Source organism: Anthonomus grandis, chromosome 22 (genome assembly GCF_022605725.1).
Source record: "Anthonomus grandis grandis chromosome 22, icAntGran1.3, whole genome shotgun sequence".
Classification (NCBI taxonomy): Eukaryota; Metazoa; Arthropoda; class Insecta; order Coleoptera; family Curculionidae; genus Anthonomus; species Anthonomus grandis.
In genome coordinates, this window is record NC_065567.1 from 11,343,515 (window position 1) to 11,371,316 (window position 27,802).

Here is a 27,802-nt window from a genome sequence, read left to right on the forward strand (position 1 = left end):
CAATGACTTCTGTATTTAAGTCTTAGTGTATAACGTAAAGCTCTCTTTTGTAGTCTAAAAATACGGTCAAATGAGTTGCACTACATGTATCCCAGCATGGAAGGGCGTATTGAACACAGTAAAAAATTCCGTGTTAATTTTTACACCAATTCTGGTCCAGAAAAGTCCACCACTTCTACGTGTATATTTTACACGTATTATATTGGTAATTTATACGAAAAGCATCGTGTATAAAATTTACACCAAGTTGTGTTACTTATAATACACTATATAGTGTAACTTTTACACCTGGTAATGTATAATATAGACCCTTCCGTGTAGATTTTATTTATATAAATCACACTCGATCGTGTTAAATTTATACTAAGGCGTGTAGAGCAAAATTATTTTTAAAGTTTAAGATATTGTACACAGTTCTGTGTAAACTGAAAATAAAAAACTGTTATATTTTGTTATATTTATTATTTTATTATATTAAGAAACAAAAGCAAAACAAAAAACATAGAAGGTATATATACCAAAATTTTTAAATTTTATATTTACCAAAATCTCCATTTGGCAATAACTCATAAATGTGGGTACTATCATTATATTAATGTGTTTGGGAACTATTTCATCACCCGGGGGCGCTGCATCTGTTCTATAGATAATTACTAAACATCCCGGATTTAATTTGATAAATAAGGAGAGATAATCCTCTTCAAGATGCTTCCACTTTCGTCTGTGAAGGTTACAGAGGCTTCTGCTTCAATTTTAATTTTTTGTTTGGCTATATATTATAAAAACTTTAATTAAAATATGTACCGTAAAGTTGGGTGGCTTTGGCCACTCTTCAATACTTAACTTATTTTAGATATTGTGCATTAAATAAAACAAATATGGAAATATGGCCAAACTCACCCCTGGGGGTAAAAAAAACAGAAAAAAAAAACAATTTTTAACTTGTCTGGACAGGTTTTGACTTGTCTAGACAGGTTCAGAGTTGCCTAAATAGGTTTTATCTTCTCTCGATTAATGCACTCAAATAATTGGCGACGAAAGTACGATTTTCTTAGCATTTGGCTAAAATAAATCAGTTCAGTATGGCAACATCGGCAACACGAGACGCCTAGGCCTGTTGCATGTATAAATTTTTAGAAAAATCACAGCATCAATATAATATTGCAATAGGTGCATGCGTATGAATAAAAATGAAATATCTTGATGCTACTGCTACAATTTTAAGCATTTGATTCGTAGTATCTGCTTCATCAGACACCTTGCATGGGTGTTTTAATGTTTAACCTCCATTTTTGGAAAACGTTTTAGTAGGTTATACTAATGCATATTATTACTTAGCCTTATTGACAATATCCTGGTATGAATCTTCTCCATAATTTATGGTGGCCCATTTTATGGTGTTGATATGCTTCAGTTTAAACGCAAATAGGTCTGCCATTTACACAAAATAAAAATCTCAGGGCACAAACGCGAAACACATGCCAGACCAGACTCGGCGTCGGTAGAAAGAACGATCAAGAATTGACAAGAATGCTACGAGCTACGCGACGGGGATTGACCAGTTTACACCACACGGTGTAAAATAATTCGGTTCCGTGTAAATTTCACTAATAATGGTGTAGATGTAATGGAACTGGTGTAAAAATTTCACGTAGCCGTGTAAATTAACACAGAGATGATCAAAAAAATTATTTGACACTTAATAGTGTATTATAATTTTTTACCAAATCAGTGTTGGTTAAAAAGTACATCGTTTACGAAAAACGGGGTAATTTTTTAATACGCAACCACCGTGTACAACGTCGTGTACAAATATATGCTATTTTTTTTACTGTGAAGGTGCGATTCAAAAAGGGCAAAATAAACTATTCTAGAAGTAGACAGGCTAAGCTCCTTAGAAATTGATCTTAACGCAAAACAGGCGGAACTTAATTTTCTTGATAAAGAGTCAATATGTGTGTCCCATTTTAACGAGTTGTCAATAGTTAGCCCTAAAAACTTTACAGAATCAACTTCGTCAATTGTTGCGTTACCAAGTACAAAAGATTGCAAGATATTTTTATAGGGCAACATTTTAGTTTTGAAAATGTTGAGACAAAGGAGATTAGAGTCGCACCATGATTTGATAGTAGTTAAATCACTTGATACGGTTCTATGACGTGTAGAAATATCCGGATTACTCCAGGTAAAACTAGTATCATCAGCAAATGGACAGACTTTACCGTTAATATTTAGATTAGCAATGTCATTGATGAAGATAAGAAATAAAATAGGGCCAAGTACGGAACCTTGGGGCACTCCACTTTGTATTGGCTTGCAAGAAGACATAGTCGAATCAATTCTCACAGCTTGACTTCTGTTATTGAGATACGACTTAAACCATTCAAAAGGCGCTCCTCTGAACCCGTAATATTGCAACTTTTTTTGATAAGATGTATAAGGTATATGATAAGGCAATTGAATCAATTAAGTTATAGATTGTCAAAAAAAAAATTGCCAATTATTTTATCTTTGTAAATGCTGCACCAAACATTAGCTTTAAAATAATATTGATTGCGAAATGTAATCGTAAAGTGAGTATTGGAGTCAGTCCACCATCGCAAATTTTGCGAAGATACTGTTCTATTAGACGTAAAAATAGCTTCATCAGAAAAAAATATTTTTCTAGCCAAAAAAGGATCATCTTCTAGGTCTCATTGGATAAAAAAAACAAAATTCTAGTAGTATGGATATACTGTGGTTTATAAATGGACAAAAGTTGAACTTTTCCATAATTCTCATTACTGTTGTATAGTGCATATTTTCCCTGAATGTTGTTAAATATTTTAGCTGCTTCACTAGAAGTTTTATAAATATCATTAACGATTAACATAATTTCTATTTTTTCTTCTACACTAAACACAAAATTTACAAATTTTATTTGACGTTCACTGTCAAATAATTCTTGCTATCAAAAAATCATTCGATTATCAGCACATTCTAAATTTCACTTCAAACTACAGTTACATTTGCATTGTTGTAGTTAAAAAGAAAAAAGATTTTTCCTCTATGTTTCGATGTAATGGCATATTGGAACGTTATTAGTTCTTATCAACTTTTCTTTTATAAGAATTTTCGATATTGTCAGAAATAAAGTACCTTTATTTTTGAGCAAAATTAATATTTACTGATCTACCTCGTATACGACTGGAAAAAATTAATAACTGATGGTTGCATTTTAGGTTTTCAGACTAAGCATAGCTTTTTATAAAGAATATATTTTTTTAAAGGCACCTTAACAAAATTGTTTAAAAAAATTTAAACCTATGTTTTCTTGAAACGAAAAAACAACTTGAATAAGCATGTAAACAAAAATGTTTTTGCATCTTTTATCGGCATTTTTTAATTTTCCAAGCGCACCATTCTTGCAAACGTTTTTATGGTACATAATAAACAAACATCTATCTTTCAAAACTTGCCATCTTTCACGTTGTTAATACATTGATGCTTTATTTCGATAATAAATTATTAATTTTTGGATTTCTTGGTGAACTTAATTTGAATTAAGTCGAACTATGGAATTCACGTTTACTGAGTATGCAGTTATGCATCTTATGTATGGTCTTGCATCTTGCAATGCATTTGCGTGCAAGGAGGCAAAAAGGTTGTATGAAGAAAGATTTCCTAATCGCATTATTCCAAATCAAAACATATTTCAACAAATAGACCAACATCTAAGGGAAACTGGTAGGCGATTCCACTTATTAAGGTGGTATTATTGACTTTCTTGGGAAAAAAGTACTGATGCTGGTCAGACAAGAACAGTACTCTATAATTGAAGGAAAATATTTTGGATGCTGTAGGTGATACTCCTTAAATGAGTAGTCAAAAATTAGCCACTGAGTTTAATACACCAAAAACAATAATATATAAAGTACTTCAAGAATAGCTATTACAACCATGTTATCTACCAAAAGTGCATAAACTAACTCCTGAAGATTTTCGTCGTAGAATACAACGGGCTATTAAATCAGCAGCGAACTAATCTAAACTTCATTAGAGCATTATTCTTTTTACCGATGATGGTTTACCAAAAATGGTATTATGAATTTACATAACTCACATATATGGGCTGATGAAAATCCTCATGCCGCTGTTGTTTCTCATCCTCAACATCAGTTTCAATCAATTAATATCTGGGCAGGAATCATTTGCAAATTTTTGCTTGGGCCATTCGTATTACCGCCACGATTGAATGGAGAACCTTATTGAGAGTTCCTTCAGAACAATCTTCTGCCACTTGCGATACACCAAAACATGTATTTTATACATGATGGAGCTTAGCCTCATTTCAGCGTTGCTGTAAGGAACCACCTAAATAACGTTTTCCAAACCGTTGGATAGGTAGAGGAGTATATATTGCCTGGCCTCCTCGGTCGCCCGATCTAATGCTATTGGCTTTTTACCTATGGGGTCACCTCAAAACCTTAGTGTATTCAACCCTTGTCGATACTCAGGAGGAATTTTTACAGAGAGACAGGATTCATTGTGATGTGATATGAAACAATCCAGGGTTGTTGTGGCGATTCCACAACAACCGTTGTGGCGTTTGAATAACTGTAGTATCGCTGAGAAAAAGAATATAGCATGGTTCTTTTTAATTAAAATAAAACAATGATGATTCCTTAATTATTTTTTTCTCCAAAACGGTTCCATTTTACAACCTAGCCCGCCTCTGGTAAAATAAAGAAGGTAAGTGTGTTTTAAGGACTCGTTATTTTTGTATTCTCTATCTGAATTCGAGAGATTTTTGACATTTCCGGGATAACCTGTATATAATGATATATACATATATATAATAAATTATATAAATAAATATAATAGTTTTGTTTATATACTCGTTTAGTCAATACAGGTTCTTAGATACCCCTTTAAAAAATAAATATTAAAAATAAGATCACACAGTCTACTATTTGATTGTCACTATACCACTTTTAACGAGGAAATTGAAGTAAGCGGATAATAAGCACTGCAATCTGCGTAAGGTTAATCTGGCGATCTTAATGTGCATCCCAATGTGTTCTAACAACAATTTTTCAATTGTTCAAAACAATTCAATCAACAATATGTTCTCACCCTTTCTACCAACACCAAGGCAAAAGTTTCTTCATGCTAAAATAAGGGTCTTCTTCACACATTTTAATGTGAATACCGTTTAAACGTCATTTTATTAGGATCCTAATTCTGCTATTAAGAAAATATCCTAAAAAGCAGCTAGTTTATTTTCCCGATGTAATCTTCAACAATATAACTCAACTAGATTTAGTTAACTTTAATTACGTTCAATCAATAGCAGACCAATTAAATATATTAAAAGCCCTTCCAGAGAAATGAAACATGAAATGATCCTAAAGCATGATTACTTTATAGTTATTGATCATTTATGCGATGAGGAATATTTATAGAAAAAGACCACCGGAGAAGAAGCTAAAGATGGACCCATGATACCTCGAAGGCAACATATCATCCCTATTAATATCGTCTTTTATTTTGCTAATGCAAACTTTGTCAAGTACGCAATTCAATTATTAAATTAGAACATCTGTTTCACATGGTTGTATGAAAAATGGCATAACTTTCAGAATTACTATTATACTTCTTCATTACGAGTTTAATAGAATCATAGAAAATTAAAACAAATACGCTTTTATTTTTTTTGTGGATTTAATTTAATTAAGATAAATATGAGCGATTTCCTACACGCTAGAATAGAACAGTAAAATGATTTTATTATTCTTTAATTTGTACATCTATAATTATACTTCATTTCTTACAGGTCAACTAATTCGTAAGTCGGCGTTCTACTTCAAAACTGATCCAATATAACACATATCCAATATAAGTTGGGTCAGGCCTAGGTATTGGAAACCATACGAAATACGAAGTTTGCTAAATGAGAAGGAAATTGCAAATTTAAATGCTTAGTAATATATTCATTAGTAAGTTTTGAAATTTGGAGTAAGTTCAGAATCATCCAAATAAAACGGAAAATTTAAAAAGTCCTAATATTTATTTCCTGCTTTTGTTTCAGAATTAAACTCAAAATTAAATGTACTTTTTCTGTCATTTCTTCCTATCTATTCGAGAGCGTTAATAGTTTTTTAAAATTTTTTAAGAGTTCCTGTTCATATAAATTTTTTTGATCCTAATTTTTATATTAGAATATTTAATTAATACAGAAGGCAACAATTTATAATATAACATTGTTTAATTATGTTGAGAGGTTTTTTTGGTCAATGTTTTAAGTAGTATTGTATTTATCACTGCTTTATAAAAACTAACATATAACTCTACATTCAATAAGTCATGAATTATTTGCAGGAGCAAGTTGCTGGATATTTTGGAGCCTAACTAAGCCTTTTAGACATAACATTGTAGATTGTTACTTGCATGATTTCTGATATAGGTGTTTATTTATTATTTTTAAGACGTAGCTACTTAAAACATATTTTTATTCATAAAAATATTTATTAGATTTAGAAAAAAATAAGAAGCAGAAAAAATAAACATAGTACTCGCGTACTTAGTGAGCATGTGTTTCTATTTATTGGCTTCTTTAAGGCAAGACAACCAGAAAATTATAGAAAAAAAAATCTCCTCATGAACAAGGCATACCGATACATGCGCATAACCGATTTGCGTAGGAAAAGAAACCTTTTACTATAATTTTCTAAGTAATTTATTAAACTGTTTATTTTTATCTAGTATAGTTTTTTCCACGTATTTGGAATAATTTATTATCAAACTATTTCTTGTTGAAAATTATCACTATATCAACCACTATGTATTTCTTATTTTTCTGTAAAAAAGCAAATTTTACAGATTATTAATTCACAATGGTATAAAATACATTTTGACATAAGATTATCTTTTATTTGTATCAAATTTACTTTCTAGAAACTTGAAAACTATAAATTCGAGCATCATAATTATTATAATTTGGCATAACTTAAATAGACACATAGACCACGATAATGATATTTATCTTACTTATTGTGATTTGTTGAAGCCCATATTAGAAGATAAAATACAGGTCAACTAAAGGACCGCATATTATCAAATACAGTTAGCCCAAGTAATTACGACCCATACATCAAAACTTACCGTTCAAAACGTGCACTCTGATACTAGCAACATCTGCATTGGACGGGCTGCAAGAATACTTTCCAGAGTCCGATATGTCAGCATGTTGAATTAATAGGAAACTTGTTGTTACGTCTCCCTTCTCGGTTATGACACTAACTCCGCCCCTGCTTGAATCGTAACTAATTACCTGAAATATTTTTAAAATTAACAATATATTGTAAAGTATGTTTTATTTTGTAAAAATGAGATACGATAAGTAAAAATAAAAAACTCTAGAGCTTTAGTAGAAATAACGCATACCTATCAAAAGTATGCGTTAACACATAACGGATTATCTCAGGGTATAAGTGGACCGGTTAAACAATGAATTCCTTATCGCCGTATGCTTCACTATTTAAATTGAGTACCGGTTTGGATGATTGTTACCAGCGGTTTAAAAATATTTTTGGTTTTTAATGTAAAATTGGCTATTATTTTAAAGGGTACTAATATTTTTTTTAAAAGAAATGCTTTTTTATACTTTAATAATTTGTTTTAATATTATTATTTATTAGTGTAACCTAATATTGATTATGATTTAATAAGGTAAAAAAGAGGTAGAATTGGGTTCAAAAAGGATTCACAAGAAGACAAACATATTGCTAAATATCCGTTTCTATTTTCGGGTAAACCTCGTTTAGTTTTAAAAATACAAAATTATTTTAAACAAAAAAAAATAACATGGAGCCATTGATATCTGTTTTGGCAGTAAAGAAGTGGACATGTGATGCATGTCAAATCTCAAGAAGCACTTTACATAAGATTTGCAATATGGACGATAAAGAACTGGACAAACCAAATAAAAGAATCCGTCGGCATCTAAAAAGTCTGGATCTACTCCAAACAATTAAGAGCGAAATTACAACCATTATTTATAACATGTATAAAACACGTGACGATGGCTGCCGTACTACAAATAATAAAGGACTAAGAACTTTGCGAAATTAGTTTAACTAGTTTGGCAAAAGTTCTAAAGAGTTTGGGATTTCGTTATAAAAAGATGAATAATCGGACAGTACTGTGTGAACTTTTACATGTAGTGACAAAAAGATGGAATTTGCTGAAAAAATATTTAAAAAATAAAAACTCGGAAGATCCCAAACAATTTGTGTTTCTAAAAGAAACTTGGATTTTTTCCTAGCGGAACTCATCATGGCAAGATGGTAACACGCAATGCTATCCCAGCAGCAGTTCTAGTTGTGGAAAAAGGTACACGGTGCTATATGCAGGAAATGACCAAGGCTCTATCTCCGACTCTAGTTTAATTTTCTCTTCAACGAAAAAAACAGACGACTACCATGGAAATATGGATGCCGATATTTTTGAACATTGAAGAAAAACTCCTCAAACGGTTGGAAAATCCTTCTATTAGCCTTGAACAACGCCTCATACCATTCCAGAGTAGAAGAGAAATTTTCCACTAGCAGTTGGAAGAAAGAGAAAATAAAAACGTGGCTAGAGCAAAAAAATATTACTCGTGATGATAAATTTTTAAAGCCTGATTTGCTGCAGAGGTGTAAAATGTACAGGTATAATAAGAAGTACCTGATTGATGCGATGGCTTCTAAATATGGGAATAAAGTTCTGCGATTACCGCCTTACCACTGTCAATATAATCCAATTGAGTTGATTTGGGGCATAGCAAAAAATTATTATGATAAGCACACTTCCAAAAACAACTGATAAAATCAGTGTCCTTAATTTATGGAAAGAATCCTTACATCAAATAAAGGAAGAAATATGGAGAAAATCTATAAATCACACAGAAAAAATTATAACTGAAAACTATCAAACCGAGCAAGTGATAGACGAGGTACAACCCCTAATTATACGCCCAGACGACTATTCAAGTAGTAATGATTCTTATTATTCCAACACTGACATATCTTCAAAATCAAACTAAACTAAATTTAGTGTATTTAATTTCAGACTAAACTTTCTTTAATGTTTATATTTTTGCTCCTCTGTTTATATTTTTTAACGTTTTTTTTAAAGTGTAATAAGTCTTTTTAGTCTATTAAGACCTTTTTTTATTATTTTAGTAGAAAATAAAATATTATTACCGATAGAAATTATTAATTATACCCATCAAATTTTAAAAAAATTATAAAAATATATTAAAAATATAATTCAAAAGTTCTTTAAGAGCCGCTGGTTTCTTAACCGGGGAACTTTTATTACTTATGTGTTAAGGTAAACCGTGTCGACTATAAAAATATATTTACTTAAAGGAACTAAAGGGAAAGTTTTTTTATGAGAAATTTTACTTAAAAACAGAGCTAACTGTTTCTTCTTTAATGAGCCACTACTATGTAGCACATTATGCAGTAGAAAATCAGTTCCTTGGAGATTGAATCTATGTAGTTGACAATCGTGAATAGAAACTAAAACAGTTTTGTGAAAATTTTTTTGTACATAAATGGTAACAGAATACTAGGTAAAAATTAAATCAAAATATCATATAATCATTAACAGTTATGACCTTAGGATAAAATATTTATATATAAATATATATACATATATATATTTATATATATATGTATATTTATTATATATATATTTATTTATTTATATATATATACGGTATAATATAATTATAAATATATTAAATCCTATTTCGAGGCATTTAATTATATGCATTTAAGGACAAGTTAATCCAACCGACCCTATTCATGTCTGGATTCTCTGTCGCTTTTACACTGCTATAAGCTACCAGTGCACGCCATATTTTATCATTTGACTTTCGCATATAAGTTAGTGTAATTTATGCCTTAGACAAAAACAAACTGTGTCTAAGAAATGCTCTGTCTGGTAAAAAAAGTAAATTCATTTGGATTATATAAAAATTTTCAATAAATTCTTATGCTATATTCCCACGGTTAGTTATTTTCTCACAAATATTGAAATTTTAAACAAAATATTTTTTTTTATTATATCAATAGTTTCATATTATAATATACAAGTCTATTCTTCTCTCTTTTATAATAAACTCAATTTAATTGAAACTATTTTAAAGTACAATAATTTAATTTTATCTTTTAAACTGTCTATTTTACAGATACTTTAACCTCTTCATATATTTTACCTTTTGTTGCTAAAGTTAATAGTATATTTTTTATTATAAACTAAATAGTTAATTTTTTTCATTATCAGTAACTAATCTTGGGTGTTTCTTCTTGCACACATACATAAATACATACGTTTAATTTATTTTATAAAACTTAACTATGACCTAAATAACAGATCATAAAAGCATTAGAAACTTCTAGTTGATACTGCAGTTCTTCTTTAATTTGAACTTTTATAACGTCTATAGTACATATAAAATGTAATATAGAAGTATGTAATATAAGTAAATATAGTATAGAATGCAGCCACGCATTCATGTCATGCATTTTACAACTCGCCTGCTACGTCGTTATTTTTCAGTACGACGTTAGTAAGCATTTGACTTTGATGGGGGTGAATGAATGTATTGCAATAAAATTTCATAAATCAGACATTTTTTAAATATTCTCTGAGGCAGATATTACCTACGTCAGTGTACAACCCATATAGAATCGTAATCTCAAAATGTTTATTATGCTCTGTATTGCATATTGAAAATTAAAGCGTTATTCTATTCAAAATAAAATTAAAACTCTAAAAAATATACTGAATAGAAATTAATTTTTTAATCACTCATCAAGTCATTTAATATTCCCAGTCTCACTAATAAGACGGTTAGAAAAATTACGTGTTAAAAATTCTTTTACCAAACCTGCGAACAATATCGAAAAACGAATGTGTTTTATTTTTTAGGTAACAAAAAAGAAGAGTTATCTGAAAATAGAATATTTCGTAAAAAAAAATATTTTTATTTGCTTTTTCTATCATGGTTTCACAAAATTTGATTCCTCGCCACTGGTCTCTGAGAAATATCTTCTGACTTTTAGAATATTTGAAACGTTTGTACCAATGTTTATTCCAAATACTGGTAATAGTTTTGGAAATCTATATCTAGTTCCTCTCCAACTATTCTACTTGATCATGTTAAATCCATTTCTAGGGCCCTACAAATCATTTCTTCTAGTCGTTCTTGCTCCTGGGCTCTTTTGATAAAAGGTTTTTGTACTTCAGTGTGGCATTTGTGAGTTATAATCTTAAAGACATGTCTCAAATTCAAAACAGATAGAGAAAGCGGTGTTACCTCTTAGAAAATTCTTAAATAAATCTTTCAAATTCTACGTAATTCTATCCATTGTTTTAAATAGAACATTAAACTTGTAAGAAAAAAAGGACAGTACCTTCAGTATTCACTCTTATTATACGCTATATAAAACATTGTTAAACGTATCTTTATTGCGAAGTATCTGATGTCAGTCAAATGACATATTTCAGGACTATTCCACAGATTTTTGGATATTTTGAAACTTTTATGGCTAATAACCATCTTACCATTTAGACCTGTCAACAATAAATAACACAGACCCTATGCACTTTTAATCCTATATAAAAAATTCTCGGACATCATCTTTCATTACGGTTATGTGAAACCTTACAGAAAAATATATAATAAGACCATAAAAGGCAATATTTATTATAACAGGACATTGACTAAATCCCGAAAGGTAGCTAAAGAAACACGGTATATTATAAATTATTTAAAAAATAAACCTTTTTCTTTTAGAATCCTTATTTGGGACCAATGGGCTTATTCTGAGAATGTTCGCAAATCTGCTGAAGTATGCAATAAACCATCTGACTAATTTAATTAACTGGATTTGGATCTTTTGAGTTTTTAAGAATATTTGATTTTTAAGTGGCAAATACAAAAATTATGTACCGTTTTTGTTTTTGTTAATGTGTACTCTAGTAACAATAACCATCTAAGATTTCTCAAAAGCCCTTGAATTCGTAAATTATAGGACTATGGATATAGAAGCATGTCTCAGGCTTCTCGAATAGTTTAAGTCGTCTAAAAGGCAGCAGTCGGCTTGTAAGAGTAGGTGCATCAGAATATGGAGTTTCTTGTTATTTGGTATTGGATGCTATTCTGTTTTAACTCAAAAAATTCATCCATTATCCCAAAGATGCTGGTCATAATAAATAATAAAAAAAAACTATTCTGTTTTGGCTGTTTATCAACGATAATGCTAGTATGGATATTAGCGATAAAACTTGTTTCTTTTCAAATGATATTAATTTCTACTAATCCGTATCTAATGACTGATTAATCATCAAATCGTGGCATTAGCGTTTTGAAAACTAAAGTCTTGCATATAAAAGTACATTAAAATCCTTTGTAGTTGATAGCCCCACTCTTGATGCCCTTCGTAAAATTTTTGGGACTTTTTTTAGAACATAAATATTTAACACGGGATTTGCAGATCTAAGCTTTATAGAAAAAATTAAGTCTTGTTAAATCATATCTATGCTTCATTTTGGGTAACTTTTTGTGGAACTCAGTTTAGAATATTTTTAAACTAAAAAAGAGAGCTGTTTAATATTTACTAATATGCATTAGAATTAACTGTCAAAAACTTGTCTTTATTTTTTGTTTATATTTGAACCCAATTATTTAATCTTAAATAGTTCGAATGAATGTTTATTGATACATAATTATGAAAAACTTACATACCGGGTTTTTAGTATTTAAAAAAAACATATTTTTTTATTTAGGTAAGATTATTAAATTATTAAATAATGTATATTATTAAAAATATATACTTATGCTTTTTCATATTGTTTACATAAGTTGATGAATATCTTTAATTCCTTTTTTTTGTTATCTTCTTTAACCTTTTACAGTTTATGTATGTTTTGCATTATTATACTCGGTTTTCCTACAAACTTTATCGCAATTTGCTATTATTATCCCTTTCGCTAATATAAAAATACAGGTTCAGTTATCTTTTTTTTGGCTCTTCAGATATAACAATTATAAATTTGCGGATTGTGATCCTTATCTTATAGATATTTTTTTGACAACTAATATTTTTAGAATAGTTAAAAGAGAGACAATTTTCTACAATTTAATAAAACCTTAGGAAGAACATAAAAGATTGACAAACTAGAAGTATCGAGAGATATATGGTGAAAGCTAATTTTTTAAGAGAATACACAAACATCGCGATTTATTCTTGTCATTTAAAAAAGGTAATCGTTTTTTTAGGATACGGCTTAATTTTCCTATCAGTCTAGTTCCAAAAGGATTGAATTACTAATTTATAGTAAATTCGTAGAAGAATGGTATTTTGTTCTAAACAGATTGAATAATTTTTTTAAATACATTTTGTTACAATCAATGCTGCTAATTAATATTTATTTAACAAATGAACCAGATTCAAAACCATTTTTTTATTCATTTGTTTTATATTTTATGTAAATATTTAGAAAAAAGTTACGTTTTATCATGTGAGATATGTTAAATCATCCAGAATTTTAATTTCTGAGCACAAGTTTGACATAAAGTTTTCTATTTAAAGTGGAAATAAATAAATCCCCTTTTTTCTCCGAGTACTATAACCTGTAATCACTAACATGATTAGTAGGCATTTTAATTAAATTTTAAGAACGTAATTAAATACATGTAGAACAAACAGATTTTCATACAGCGAAAAAGTTTTTTACGTGAGAAATGGGGAATATATATGCTATCGCCTAAGCACGCTTACATTGGATAATCAAAGTGTCAAAACAAATTTATGCAGTCGGTACTTAGGCAGCCTTTAATAGTAAAAACGCGCTTAAAAGCGGTTTTAGCTTCGCAGGGTAATAAATAACGTTTCACTGGGCACAAACAACCTGGACTTTTATATATTTTCCTTTCGTTTAATCTCATCCTACTTCACGTTGAATACCTAAGCTGTTTACCAATCGTTGCGTCCATCTAACTAAACTAAAACTTTAGCAAAGATTATTTAATTTAAAAAAAGTTTTTTCTTTGTCTGAATAAAATAAGAGATACTTATCTTAATAAGGAATACAAACAAAGTATATAGGTATATAAGTATATTTGTCTTATGAAAATTTGTTTTTAATATATATAAGTAACATGCTAGGAACATACTACTTTTTAAATGTGGTGAATTTTATTGGTGTTTAAAAATAAAGAAAATAAATTACGTTAAACAACTGTCTAGATATTAAAAAGTTCTTAACGTATACCTTACCTTACCTTAGGATCCGTTAGCTAAGTAATTTCATGATTCAGTAATTAAATGACAAAAAAAATAATTAAGTTTAAAAACAATATCGACACTATTTTGTTAGAGAGATGGTTTCATCCTTACATTTTAAATATAAATATCCAATTTTATGCAAAAGAAATAGTTGGAATTGCATCCAAATAACCAAAATAAAATACTTTGTTCAAATAAATTATAAAATAAACATGTATATATTTTTTACAAATAAACCAAATGATAATAAATTAAGTCAGACAGAATTTAAACATATATGTATACGCACATAAAACTATAAAATAAACATAATATAATTATTATATTGTCCAAATAACTAATTTAGAAAAACTGAGTCTTTAAAATATTTATCAAAAAGTAACTATGTAGAAACATTAAAAACTCCTGTTAATGCATCATTCATTTCAAAATTTACTCTATTACCTGGGCACGATGTGCAAGGTCGAAGCACTGGTACGAGAGCAACGAAGGTGAAAACAAGTCAAATTTTTGGTGTTGGGTCAATTTTTACTAACAATTTAATAAATTTTCGATTTAAAAACCATTGTGTGATGGTGGTGAGCCTGGACTGCAACTAAGGGGATTCCCGTTAAGAAGACTATAACTGGCTTATTCGGTAAGTGCCCATTTGAGTAGTGTGGTACATTCGTTTTTACAATTTTCTTACTTGCGTTAGCAATTACTTACAAATACAATCCATAACCTTTTAATTTTTTTATTTATGTGTTGACAACTCCTGTTATCTAGGCTTTGGATTTTTAAGATATTTTATTTTTACAGTCCATTTGAAACAGCACCGATCTATAGAAATTATATACAGACATAAATAGGAATATTGCTTCGGTAGTAGATCTTAAATTAACATAACTGATAGGGCAGATTATAAACTACTAATGGAATATTCTATTAAGTTTTATTTTCTAAAAAATTATTCAACCTTAATTTGGTTTTCAATCCTAATATTCTAACATTATTAACATTTTTTGGTGGTAGATGTTGTCCACTTGCATCGCCCGGTTCAATACCACCACATAGGACTTAGGCGGCGTGAAGTGGTTCCATGGAACTTACGTTTTGCCGCCATGTCAATGTGTCCGGTTTCCAAAGGGGAAATGGAGAAGAAAAGTAAATGCATGATGGCGCCCTCACGAGCAACACTTTTCGGAGGTAAACTTGCCTCCCATTCGGATCTCCGGGCGGAGACTGGTCGGGGGGGGCCATCAGGCGGATCAAAAAGCCTAAAAATCAATTTCTGCAACATCAGAGGCCTAAACACCAGTATTATTGCAGTACACCAACACCTGCAATCAAATAAGCCTCACATTCTGGCATTGGCAGAAACAAAGGTGAAACCTTCAACAACACATGTTCACCTCATTTATCCTGGATACGATCTACACACCCGATTTCGACTAAACTTTGGATTGGCAGTATTTGTCAAGAACGATTTGAGTTGCCAGCGGGAGGAAATGCTTGAACCTGCGGACTTCGACGTCATGTGATTCAAAATAATAGCCAGTTGTGCCACGAAATTTATCTGCTGTATCTATAGACCACCAAGCGACACCCAATATAGACGGCTCTTTTGGAATTGTATTAACCATCTGCAAATTGACTACCCAAGCGCAGAAATCATCGTCATGGGTGATTTTAACGTTCACAATATCAACTGGCTGCGCTTCTGCAACAAGAACGACGATGAAGGACGAGAAGCTGAGCTATTTGCCACCATATGCGGGCTTACGCAGCTTGTGAAGGAACCTACCAGAGTCCCCGATCGAGACGGCGAGTTCGCCGATGCCGCGGAAGGTATGGCACTATAAATCAGCAGAGTGGAACCATATTCGGGAATTTTATCGCTCATTCCCTTGGAAAGAAGCCTGCTTTAGAACCAATAACATCTCAGAATGTGCAAACCAAATTACAGAGACAATCTTGGCAGGAATGGAAGCTTATATCCCTTTTTCTACTAAACGCGGATCAAACAACAAGCAATGGTTCAACCTGAATTGCAAAAAGGCAGTAAACACTAAAAACGCAGCATATCGCAAATGGCGTCAACATCCTTCCATCGAAAATCAGAGGAACTTTTTAGCCTCCAGAAATAGCTGCAAGCGAATTATTGATGAATTGAGAGTTACAAAAACAGGATCAAAAACAAACTGCTAAACTGCCCAAATGGAACAAGATCTTTCTGATCCGTATCGAAAGCCGTTAGTCAAGGATTTGCTATGTCGGCCTTGCCACCCCTAACAGCAGATGATGGTTCTATCGCGGTAACAGCAAGGGAAAAAGCCAACTTACTGGGTAAACTCTTCGCGTCAAATTCTACTCTGCACTCGCAAGTCAAAACACCGCCATATTTGCCAAGGGTGAATTCATCGATGGGAGAAATTTCGTTTCCCCAACGAATTATAAATAAAATTCTTAAAAACGTAGACACCAACAAAGCTTCTGGACCCGATGGAATTCCAGCCCTAATACTAAGACGTTGTGCAGACGAATTGACTCCTCCCTTGTAGATTGTTCAGGGCATCGTATAAGCAGGGCCAATTTCCAATAAGCTGGAAAACTGCTCGAGTGCAAGCTGTACCCAAAAAGGGTGAGAAGACAATGCCCTTCAATTACCGCCCGATTGCACTAGTTCCAGTAATATCGAAGATTATGGAGAAAGCAGTCAACCAACAACTGTTAAGATATCTGGAATAATCTGGACTTCCACAGCAGATCCACCGGCGATCTTCTGGCCTACGTCACACACTTGTGGACGGAGGCCATGGAGAAGCACGGCGAGTCCCGCTCAGTCGCTCTTGCCATTTCCAAGGCATTTGACAGAGTGTTGCATGAGGGACTACTAACCAAGCTCTCCTCAATCGGCATACAAAACTCATTATTGAATTGGATCAAAAGTTTTCTTGAACAACGAACAATCCAAGTAGCCATCGATGGATACCTCTCCGACAAATGTAATATTAACGCTGGAGTCCCTCAAGGATGCATTCTATCCCCCACCCTCTTCTTGATATATATCAACGATTTGCTAGGAACCACTGTCAATCCAATCTACAGGTTTGCGGACGATAGCACACTTATTTCTACATCTAAGCCGCAAGTTCTCAGAATCTTAGGCACCAACAAGTAGCTTCAACCAACGACGATATTAGAACAATCTTGGAGTGGGGCGATAACAATTTGGTCAATTTTAACGCTAAAAAAACGCAGGCTGCAGTATTTACGATGAAGACTAACCTTGGTGGCCCGGAGCTGGTTATGACAGGGAAAACATTGCCAATGAAATCATCTTTACTTCTTCTAGGAGTCGAGGTCACCAACAGTGTGTCCTGACATGACCACGTTGCCGAAACTCGGAGTGCTTTTCAAAACGAAAAAACTGTATACACCAGAATAGCTGCTGACTTTTTATAAGGCTCAAATACGCCCTTCCCTCGAGTATTGCTCGCATGTCTGGAGCTCTGCACCCAAGCATAGTTTAAACCTGCTGGATTCTATACAGAAGAGAGCTATTCGTTTTATCGACAAACCAGAACTGACAAAGAGTCTGGATAGTCTGGAGCACAGGAGAAAGGTGGCTGATCTCTGTTTATTCTACCGTTATTATCACGGTAAGTGCTCCTCTGAGCTGGCAGGCCTGATTCCACCCAGGGCTGTTCCGGCAAGAAGGACGCGTCTAGCAGTTGCGGCTCATCAAGTCCACCTGCCTACCCCAAGGACGTCGCTGTATCGGGACTCATTCATCTGGAGAACATCTTCTTTGTGGAACGGGCTTCCACCTCACATATTTCCCGACGCATACAACCTACAGCGATTAAAGATAAATACCCACAAATATCTTCGCGCAAGCAGCACTCCAAGAGTGACATAGGACTTTCCTCTTGTGCTTGTGTTTACCATAAAAAAAAAATTCTGTAATTTCGTAATAGAAGGAACTCTTATAATCAAAACTGGGGGCATTTTTTCTCATTTTAATAAAATAATTTTGTCAGTCTTAAATATGTTCAATTATCAAATGTGTTCTTGTTTGGTTTCAGAAGTTTAATGAATTGGCTGTTACAAAAATATCTGATAGATCTTGCATCCAGTAGACCGAAGGAGGCCTTTGATAGCTACGACTCGCAACCAAACAAAGGTTTGTGATCATGTATTTATTATAATTTTCATCTAGATAGCATTTATTTAAGCATAATACATCATATTTCATAAGTGTGATACACCATTTTTAAGGGAATACAATTTCCTATCTAACCAAACAGAAAAAAACAAAATTGGTTGACGTATAAGCGAACAGTAAGCAAAAATGCGTGGTGATAAAAGACATTTTATTGACTTAAATTTGGTAGGTCAAATGGTTGCCTCATAGTGTTATTTTACATGGTAAACAAATTAGACATCTTACTTTGCAATATTACAATCTATTTTTCTTGCTGAAGATCAGTGCGCTTGTAAGACAAGAACGTAGGCTATAATTATGAACTAGAAATGGTAAAGTTTGAGGAAAAAGTTTGGTTGGGATCTGAACAAAAAGTGTAATGGGAAAACGGTTATTAATGGAGCATGTCAAATTGGGGCGCTGGGACAATTCGCAATGGATCCAACATTATCTATCTTCAAAGTCGCAGAGTTCACTAATAATTTAATTGATTTTGTACACAAAATTTAAAAAAAAAAATTTTTAAAAAAAAAACTTTTCCCTACAAAATTCACACTTCTCGACAACTAGGGGAAGACGATTTTGATAGGAGAATTGAACTTTGCGAACTGACGAGGACCCCCATTTAGTCAAGAACATCTACTTTAGTGACGAATCAACTTTTTTTCTAAATGGACTGGTAAACAGGCATAACTGTAGATATTGGGATTATGAAATTTCATACCTTTTTCGAGAGGATCATACTCAGTATTCTGATAAAATTAATGTATGGGCAGGAATTTATTTGTAACGAAATCATCGGGCTATTTTTTTTCGCAGGGAAATGTAACTGGGTTTAACAATATATCCTTCAATCGTCCAGTCTTTGGAAAACCAAGTGGATCAAAATGATGTTGGGATACTGAACAAAAACTATTTGTATTTCCAACAAGGTGAGCCCCCGCACTACGCTTTGATAATTCGAGAGTTGCTTAGTGAACAGTTTCCAGAGATGTGGATTAACAGGCGTGGTGCAATTAAAATGAATTGAATTGAAAGCACGGTTGCCAGATAGATTTTTTTCACTTAATAGAAAAAACACCTTTTTACACCCTTAGTGCGGGTATACACGATCTTGTTTCAACGGATGCAGTACCGCATGAGTAACTAAGTACATGTGTTGGCTAGAACCATCCCGTCATCCGTCGTCCGTTGCTACCGCAGCAAGCTGCGTTGCTCTTCCGTCGATGCGGTGCTAACGCATCGGGTATCGCCTTCTATTTAAACCTATGTGTTGTCGTAGCAATGCGGTACCGCTGCGTTTCTACCGCATCCGTTGAAACCGGATCGTGTATACCCGCTCTTACCGCTTATAAGTCTATAAACTGACATTTTTTATACATCTGGTTTCTCCTTTAAAAACATACATATCACTATATAGGATAGCCCTTTGACGTAGCAAGTCTAAGTCTGGCGTCGATAAAATATTCATTATTACAAGACATTTTAGCTGAATATTAGCTGGTACGTTAACCGATTTAATTTTTTAGGCCCTGTTGAATACAGGGTATAGAAAGTAATGGGATGCAGAACCACAGTAGATTCCTTACGTCAAAATAATGTGATTAAGGTCAACTTGCCTTATCCTTACTTTAATAGTAACTGAAATACAGGGTGTCAAAATATATATAGATATGTTCCTTGAATCTGGGCTCAACTGGAAAAGACATATACAGTAAGTTGTTTTTTAGACATCAAAAATAACCTTTGTGGTTGCTTTGACTCTATTTATGCTGTATGCATTTATACTTTGGCACCACTAAAAGAAAATATATTTAAACTTTAACGAAAATGCTACGGTGGGTTTCTGTTATCGTGACTGTGTTAGATATCGACAAATATCAGGTATACATATCGATATCCTATTCATAGCGACCCTAATATTTTACTAGATTTCCATGTTTGGCTCCATATTATACCTCTAGAACTTAACTCAACCCAACCGGTTTACTCGGAACATGAACCTTTATTAGATGAATAAATAAAATGTATCTTAATATATTTGTTCTTTTGATTTTCTTGGTGTAAAACTGCCTTAATCGTGATTTTAGTAGTTTGTCCTAATCTGTGTTGTATGGTAAGTTTTAGTGTACGGTGATTTGACATCTTTGTGTATATGTTTTTTTAATTGTGTTTTTTTGTAATTTTAACATCCATGTTCACATTACTTTTTTTTCCACTTAACTTAATAAAATAATACATATGAAAAATAATAACGCATTATAAGCTGCAAATAGGATTTGGGGAATTCATACAGGTCTAATTAACTGAGATCTTGGGTGCAATCATTAAATGAAGTTCCAATAACAAATCTAACTTACCTTAGTAAGTTAAAAAGAAGCCGAGTTCGGTGGCACCATGGCCGAATATTCACGATGCGATCATGTGGTCTCAGGTTCGAATCTTGGCATAGGCATGGTTATTTGAGTTACAAAAAAAATCAAAATAAACAAAACTACTATGAGCGTTAATCGGTAAAAACGACTCGTATCCACTCGTGACTCGGTGCCCACGTTAAATTATAGGTCCATGAGAAATAAGAAGTCAAAAACAGAACGATATCATTTTTTCCACTTTTCTCTCTGCTATTTGATCCACTTTAAGGTTTTGCCTATGTTTTTTGTTGCACTATTTCATGACATATTTAAGAAAAAAATTACAAGTCGTCTCTATCTAGATAAAAAAAATTTATTTTATAAGTCAAGGGACTAACAATATTAAAAATGTATTTGTCAATGATATGATTACTTTATTAAGATATTAGAGCAATACCATTTAGAACATCTTTTTTATCATTAGGATTTCATTAATTTCTGGTATTTCAAAAGTGAATTATATAAGCATTGTTATAATAAATAGTTTAAAGGAATTTACTTGATGTTCATATTGTTATCTGCTGCTCAGAAATAAGTCCTAAAATAATAATTTATCCTAGTAGCAACCCTAATGTCCTAAAATATTTTTGTTCATTTATATTTTCTTGAACGTAAAAAGATCTTTAATAATATTAGGACGAGTTTTTATTTTCATTAGCATTGTAAATTAATAGCAAGCAATTTCGAGCTTCAAAGAAAAAATATATTGATTTTTGTCAATTTTAATTAAACATGTTTAATTTGTAATCATTAGTTTTCATATATATACAACAAATTTTTCGTATCTTCTGACCTAAATATGTTCATTAATCGATGTAAATCCGTATAAAATTATAGAAATTATAAAAATTCGAACTATTACTACATAATATAAATAAATATTTAATTTTCGAAGCTGTTTTCTTCTTCGTTAAAAAGAAATAAATATGCTAACCCGACATTACTAATTACTTCTGAATCCGGATTGGTCAGAACAGGCTTCAGCTGTAAATCAATGAGCCGAGAGTTATTCTATGATATTTCAGGAACTAAATAATAAAAATTTTAGAAAATAATCCTTGCAGGCTATGTCAGGATTAGAGAGAAACGTCGGAGCATATATGATGCAACCCCTAAGTTTAATGCAGGCTTATATTCGAGGGGCTAGGGCACGCCAAGCCAAGTAGACATATGGGAAAATATGTAGATATCATAGCAATTAATTTAGAGTTACTATTTGTATTTTTTAATTAGAATTTAAATTTACCTGAATATAGATGGTGCATACATCCTTTAAAAAAAGTGCAATATTTTATCGTTATTTTTTCAATTAAGGGTATGCTATTCAATTTCTAGAGATTAAAAGAATTTGTCATACTAGGAATGGGCTGTCCGACGTATATAATATCGTAAAGAATCCTAAATGTTTAATATTGTAAAGATATAGGCAATGCCGTAAATATCATCTGTGCTTCGTCATGCGCGATGATTCCGGCATTGCGATGACGTAAGCCGTTATACCGCACATCTGTGGAGATGCATGGAAGGTTAGCGAATCCTCTAGAACTATGGTCTACCAACTATATAAGAATAGCTCTTTGATAGGCTGTGTCTGTTTTCAGAGGCGACTTAAAAGGCAACCTGCTTCACCAGGAAATAAAGTTTTTAGAAGAACTACATTTAGTGATATTTTTATCCATGAAAATGTGAAATACAATGAAAATATCGTAAAATATAAAATTTTATAATACTAAATTCAAAGAAAGTAAAAAATTGAAGAATTACAAACTGTTTCAATCATTATTTTAACAACAGGAATAATTCCGAGTAATCTGAACAAGAACATTAAGCTACTGAAATATAATGAGAATATCTATCTATAAACTAATGCAAAAATAAGAACTGCTTATCATGCATCATTCAAAAGTTAACCGAAAGCTCTGATGTATTCTAGTTCCTAAGCCAATTACAACATCTACTCCATGTGTGAGCTACTTTGTTTGTGATTTATTATAAGTTAAGTAAGATCCTAAGTTAAATTAGGTTAATAAGCCTTATTCCCAATATTTTAGAAATCTGGGATCAGTGCATCTTCAACTCCCAGCTAAATTGTGGATGTTTGGCATATACTCTCTAATAAGATTATTGAATATCACACATCCACATGTCCGCCGGTAAACTTGGCAGGAAGTTTCTAATTCTAGATTCCAGTAAAAATATGAGATTTTTTCTTTTACCATACATCTACCAATGTAAATTAAATAGCTTATATATAAAAAACTTATTTAATAAAGTTGCAAAAAGTTACCTTATAATATTTAGGCAAATATGTATATTTTGTATCATAATAAAGTTTTAAATTGTTCTTCGAAAAGTATAAAAGTATTTATGTTATTTCCTTTAGAATTTGTATTAAATGACTTATAGAATTTAAGGTAAAGAAAGAAAAATCTGAAAAGTTAAGGTAAGGCGATGAATAACAAAAATGAATCACAGGCATAATCCTTGTTTCCTTTTGCGGTAATTTATTTTACTCGTATTCGGATGGAAATTTTACCAACGAAATTCTTTTCCGACGATACGAATTGCGGTATGAAAAAAATCCTTCAAAATCTTCTAGAATTTTAATGTAGTTATATTTCATTAGCCTCAAGAGGCGTTTCGTTTTACCTAAATATTTTCTTTCGCCTTTCTCTGTATAATTTTTATAAATTTTGAAGCTTGACAGTTTACATTTTAAAAGCTTTTTCATATAACCTGTCTCTTTATTATCATATTAATTGAAATGATTGATTTCACATTTTGTTAATACTTTGCTTTGCATATTTGTGGATTCTCGGTATTTTCTCTAAAAACATTTTTTGAATTTCAGCAATATTTCTATATTTTGGTCTCACTACATATAAAAAGTAAAAAAAAATTAGAAACATGTCGGCTGGTTTTTAAGTAAATAACATCAACCCTTAAGCAGAGGTAAACTCAACCCATAGAATCTTAAATAGAAAGAGCAATTGAGTGATAAATAATTTTATAGATTGTTTAACTACCTTTTAAAAGTACTAAATATTTGACCTTTTTAAGCAACTTGGGAGAAATGTAGTAAAAACAGTAAACAAGAAAGTTAGTATGGATAGTAAAATGATAAAGGATATATTTGTCCCAATATTCCAAAAGATAGACAGGAAGCAATATCGTTTCTTCTGCTTCCTGTTTCATGGAGACCAAAATATCTTATTTACAGTATAGATTTTGCGATATACCGTAAGACAGGAAATAAAGGGTATATTTGACTATCTTGCGGAGTGTCCGTAAAAACCTATATTGTAAACAAGTTTAGATATTAAGGACATTTTGCAGTGTTATTCAAAAAAAATGAAAATAAATCGTGTTACAAAGTGGTAAATTTTAAAAGTTATTTTTTAAAAGTATATTCAACAAATTAATAGAGAATCGTAATATTCAGTTTAATTTTTTTCAATGCATGCTTGTAATTTTCCTAAACTAGTAGTTCTATAGTAGTTTAGGAAAAACGTTTGTGCAAGTTTATATTTTGTTTTTTAATTATGGTTTAGTTATCATTCCATTATTAATGTCATGATATTAAAATTCATTTTGCGAGTTGAAGTTGACGTGCATTTATTTTAAGTATTTATATTTTAACAAGGAAGTGAACCTATTCTTCTTTATAAGAATATCGAGATTACCTAAAATCCAACAATGTTTAATGAAAGATATAATTTTCATAGGTTGTTCTGGAATTAATTGTTAAGTTCATACATCATTTTAAGAATAGAATGGAAATTGTCAGATGTCAATTTTTATCTGTAGCTTATAGGTGCGCTAAAAAGTAGCGACTAATAAAATAAACTATGGTTTTCTAATAATAAAGTTTTTGGAAAATTAACAATATGCTTTTTATTTATTCCGGGGACTATATGTTGATTTCTAGGGATCGATTATATTATATTTATTAAAATTGAATCGATTATTTCAGAAACCCGCAAGCACCAAAGTATGCAAAAATGAGTTACGAACGGAAAAAATTCCTTTGGATATAGTTGCATCGTTTAGCGCATAAACCCGGCAAAAGCCGTTGCCGTATAAGGGGTATACGGACCATATTTATACCGTTTAGTGTAGAAACCCGTCAAGTGATGTCGCTTAACGGCTTTCTGCGCCAAACAGAATATTAACCGAACATGGCCGCCGTTATTAGCTGCCAGGCGTTTGTTTTTGTGCTGTTCTTATTAGTCTTTGTTTGTCGGTGTTCCTGAACGTTACGTAAAGTGAATAATAATCATTTAAAAGTAATTATATGTAGTTCTGCATGATAATAATAGTGTTAGTGCTCGGTCAGTCATGATAAGCAGTTCAGAAGAGGATGAACCTGTGCCTAAAAGAAGACGTGGAATAACCCATGAGGATTTGTACAAGCGTAAAAAAAATGCGCAATGCTAGATTTAAAGGTGAGACTTCTACAAACTATAAGAATAATGTAGTTCCTCAGAAAGTTAAGCCAAATGGAATAACTTGTAAGTGTGCTAACAAATGTCATTTAGAAATAAATCAAAATATAATAGATGATACATGGCATACATTTTATTTACTACAAAGCAAGGATCTTTAAGATACCTATTTACAAACTTTGATAGAAGTCGAAGACGTCAAGCAAAGACGAAAAAAGACCGAAGAACCTCTAGAATCTAAAAGAAAAGTTACATATAGATACAATGTAAAAGTACATGGTGTACTTAAAGTTATATGTAAAAATTGTTTTTTGCAAATACATGGAATTTCACGTGACAGGGTAGATAGAATCTGTGAGCTACTTGGAAAAAACCTTGGAACGCCAACTGATAAAAGAGGTAAAAATAAAAGTGGAAATGCTAAGCCTGGAGCGGTTTGTCTTCGCATCCATGAACATATTTCCAAATTTGATGTAAAAGAGACGCACTATGGCGGAAAGCCAAAAAAATATCTAGATGCACGTTTAAATATTAAACTAATGTATCAAATGTTTATATCCGAAAATGCGGACTTGGGAAAAGAAGTTAAATATAACTATTATTATATGTATTTCAAGGAAAACTTCGGTTATTCATTCGGGCGGCCTCAAGTTGACGTTTGTAGTTTCTGCGAGAGACAAAATGTTAAGATAAAAGATAAAGCTCTAAATGACACTGCAAAACGGGTTGCAGTAGCAGAGTCATTCATAAGAGAAGAGCAAAAAAGTTCTATGCAAGTATGAAAGCTGCATCAGAGAATAAAGATGATGATACTACTTGTTTTCTGTGCTTTGATTTTATGCAAAATCTGCCTCTGCCAAACATTCCCGTGCAAGAAAATATTTTATATGCGTCAACTTTGGGTAAATGTCTTTAGTATACATGATCTGAAAATTATTAAGTCAAAGCTATACGTATATCATGAGGGGGGAGCAAACAAATCCCCTGATGAAGTTTGTAGTATGATTTTAAACTACATCAACACTGAAGTACCTGCAACTGTAAAACACCTTGTTCTATACAGCGATGGTCCCTCAGGCCAAAATAAAAACCATACAGTTACTCATTTTTTGATAAATCTTTGTGACAGGAAAAGGTTTTCTACAATAACACACAATTTCCGGTCAGAGGACATTCCTATTCAGCATGTGATCGCGACTTTGGAAGTATAAAGAGTATGTTGAGAAAAAGTGGATCGCATCTACACGCCAGAGCAATACGTTGAGCTAATTTTAAAGGCTAGTACCAAGAACCGCTTTAAGGTTCACTTATTAAAAACGTCAGAAGTCTTTAGTTTCAAGAAATGGTGGCCAACACATTACAAAAAAAGCACATATTCTGTTCACAGTCATGGCAGAGGAATCCCACAAGCACAAAAAGAGAGTTTTTAAAATATCTACCTACAAGCAGTTCTTCTATAGTAAGAAACCAAAGGAAAAGTAGTAGTTAGTGAATACATGGACGGATTAGTAAAGTCCACATTCTCTCTACTGAAGACTGCGAATCCTCTAAACTTACCAGTGGAAGTAGCTTATCCAGAGGGAAAGGTAAAAAAATTGGCTCCATGAGTCTTGATGACTTGATAAATTTGAACATTTTTTCAGGTGCCCATAAACATCAAGAAAATGAGAGATTTAAAAAAACTGCAACCTTACCTTGCCTGCTACGAGGCATTTTATCACCGGATTTTTGAATGGCGTACTACAGATAGAGATGCACCACAATCCATTGAAGAGATTTAAATTTAAACTTTAAGATGTATTTTACTCGCGGTTTTAAGAGTATTTTTTTGTAGTTATCTATAAAATGTAATAGAAAAAAAAAGTAATAAATGCTGCAATATAAATAACTGACAACATTATTTCCTAATTACTCCAAAAAACTTCTTAAAAAAAATACTTTACAATATGTCAACAAAAAAATTATATCGTTTAGTGCAGAAACACGTTAAGTAAACGATTTTCAAAAAAAAAAAAATGTTTTCTTTTGCGGTAATTTAGCTACCACAAGAAAAAAAAAATATTTTTTTTTTAATTAAAACCCTTGGTATTATAAGTACTTTCGGTAACAAATTACGTTTATTCTTTAAAAAAATTGTTTTTATAATAAAACAGTTTTCTTTACTTTTCTCTAAACTATAATTTTGACACTTGACGGGTTTCTGAAATAATCAATTCAATTTATTAAAAAGTTTTACTTTTTAGGGAAATATATATTTTTTTTAAATATTTTTTACTCAGACCTCCTACCGAATTATGATACAATAGTCCAATTAAACTAGAATGGACGATTGTATAGACGATTGGTATATTCTGATACAATGTCGTCATTGCTGAAAATTATTGATAACTTTAAACCAGAAAGATTTTTTTGATAACCAATACGACG

At 31.7% G+C, this 27,802-nt stretch overlaps 1 protein-coding gene across 1 annotated transcript in view; it reads right to left on the reverse strand.

The window, feature by feature from the left end:
* LOC126748102 (protein sidekick-like) overlaps nt 1–27,802 on the reverse strand; it is a 168,790-nt gene that overhangs the window by 53,825 nt on the left and 87,163 nt on the right. Inside the window, exon 4 of the mRNA XM_050457104.1 lies at nt 7,144–7,312. Within this exon, the coding sequence (XP_050313061.1) occupies nt 7,144–7,312 (169 nt within the window). The remainder of the gene's footprint in view (nt 1–7,143; nt 7,313–27,802) is intronic.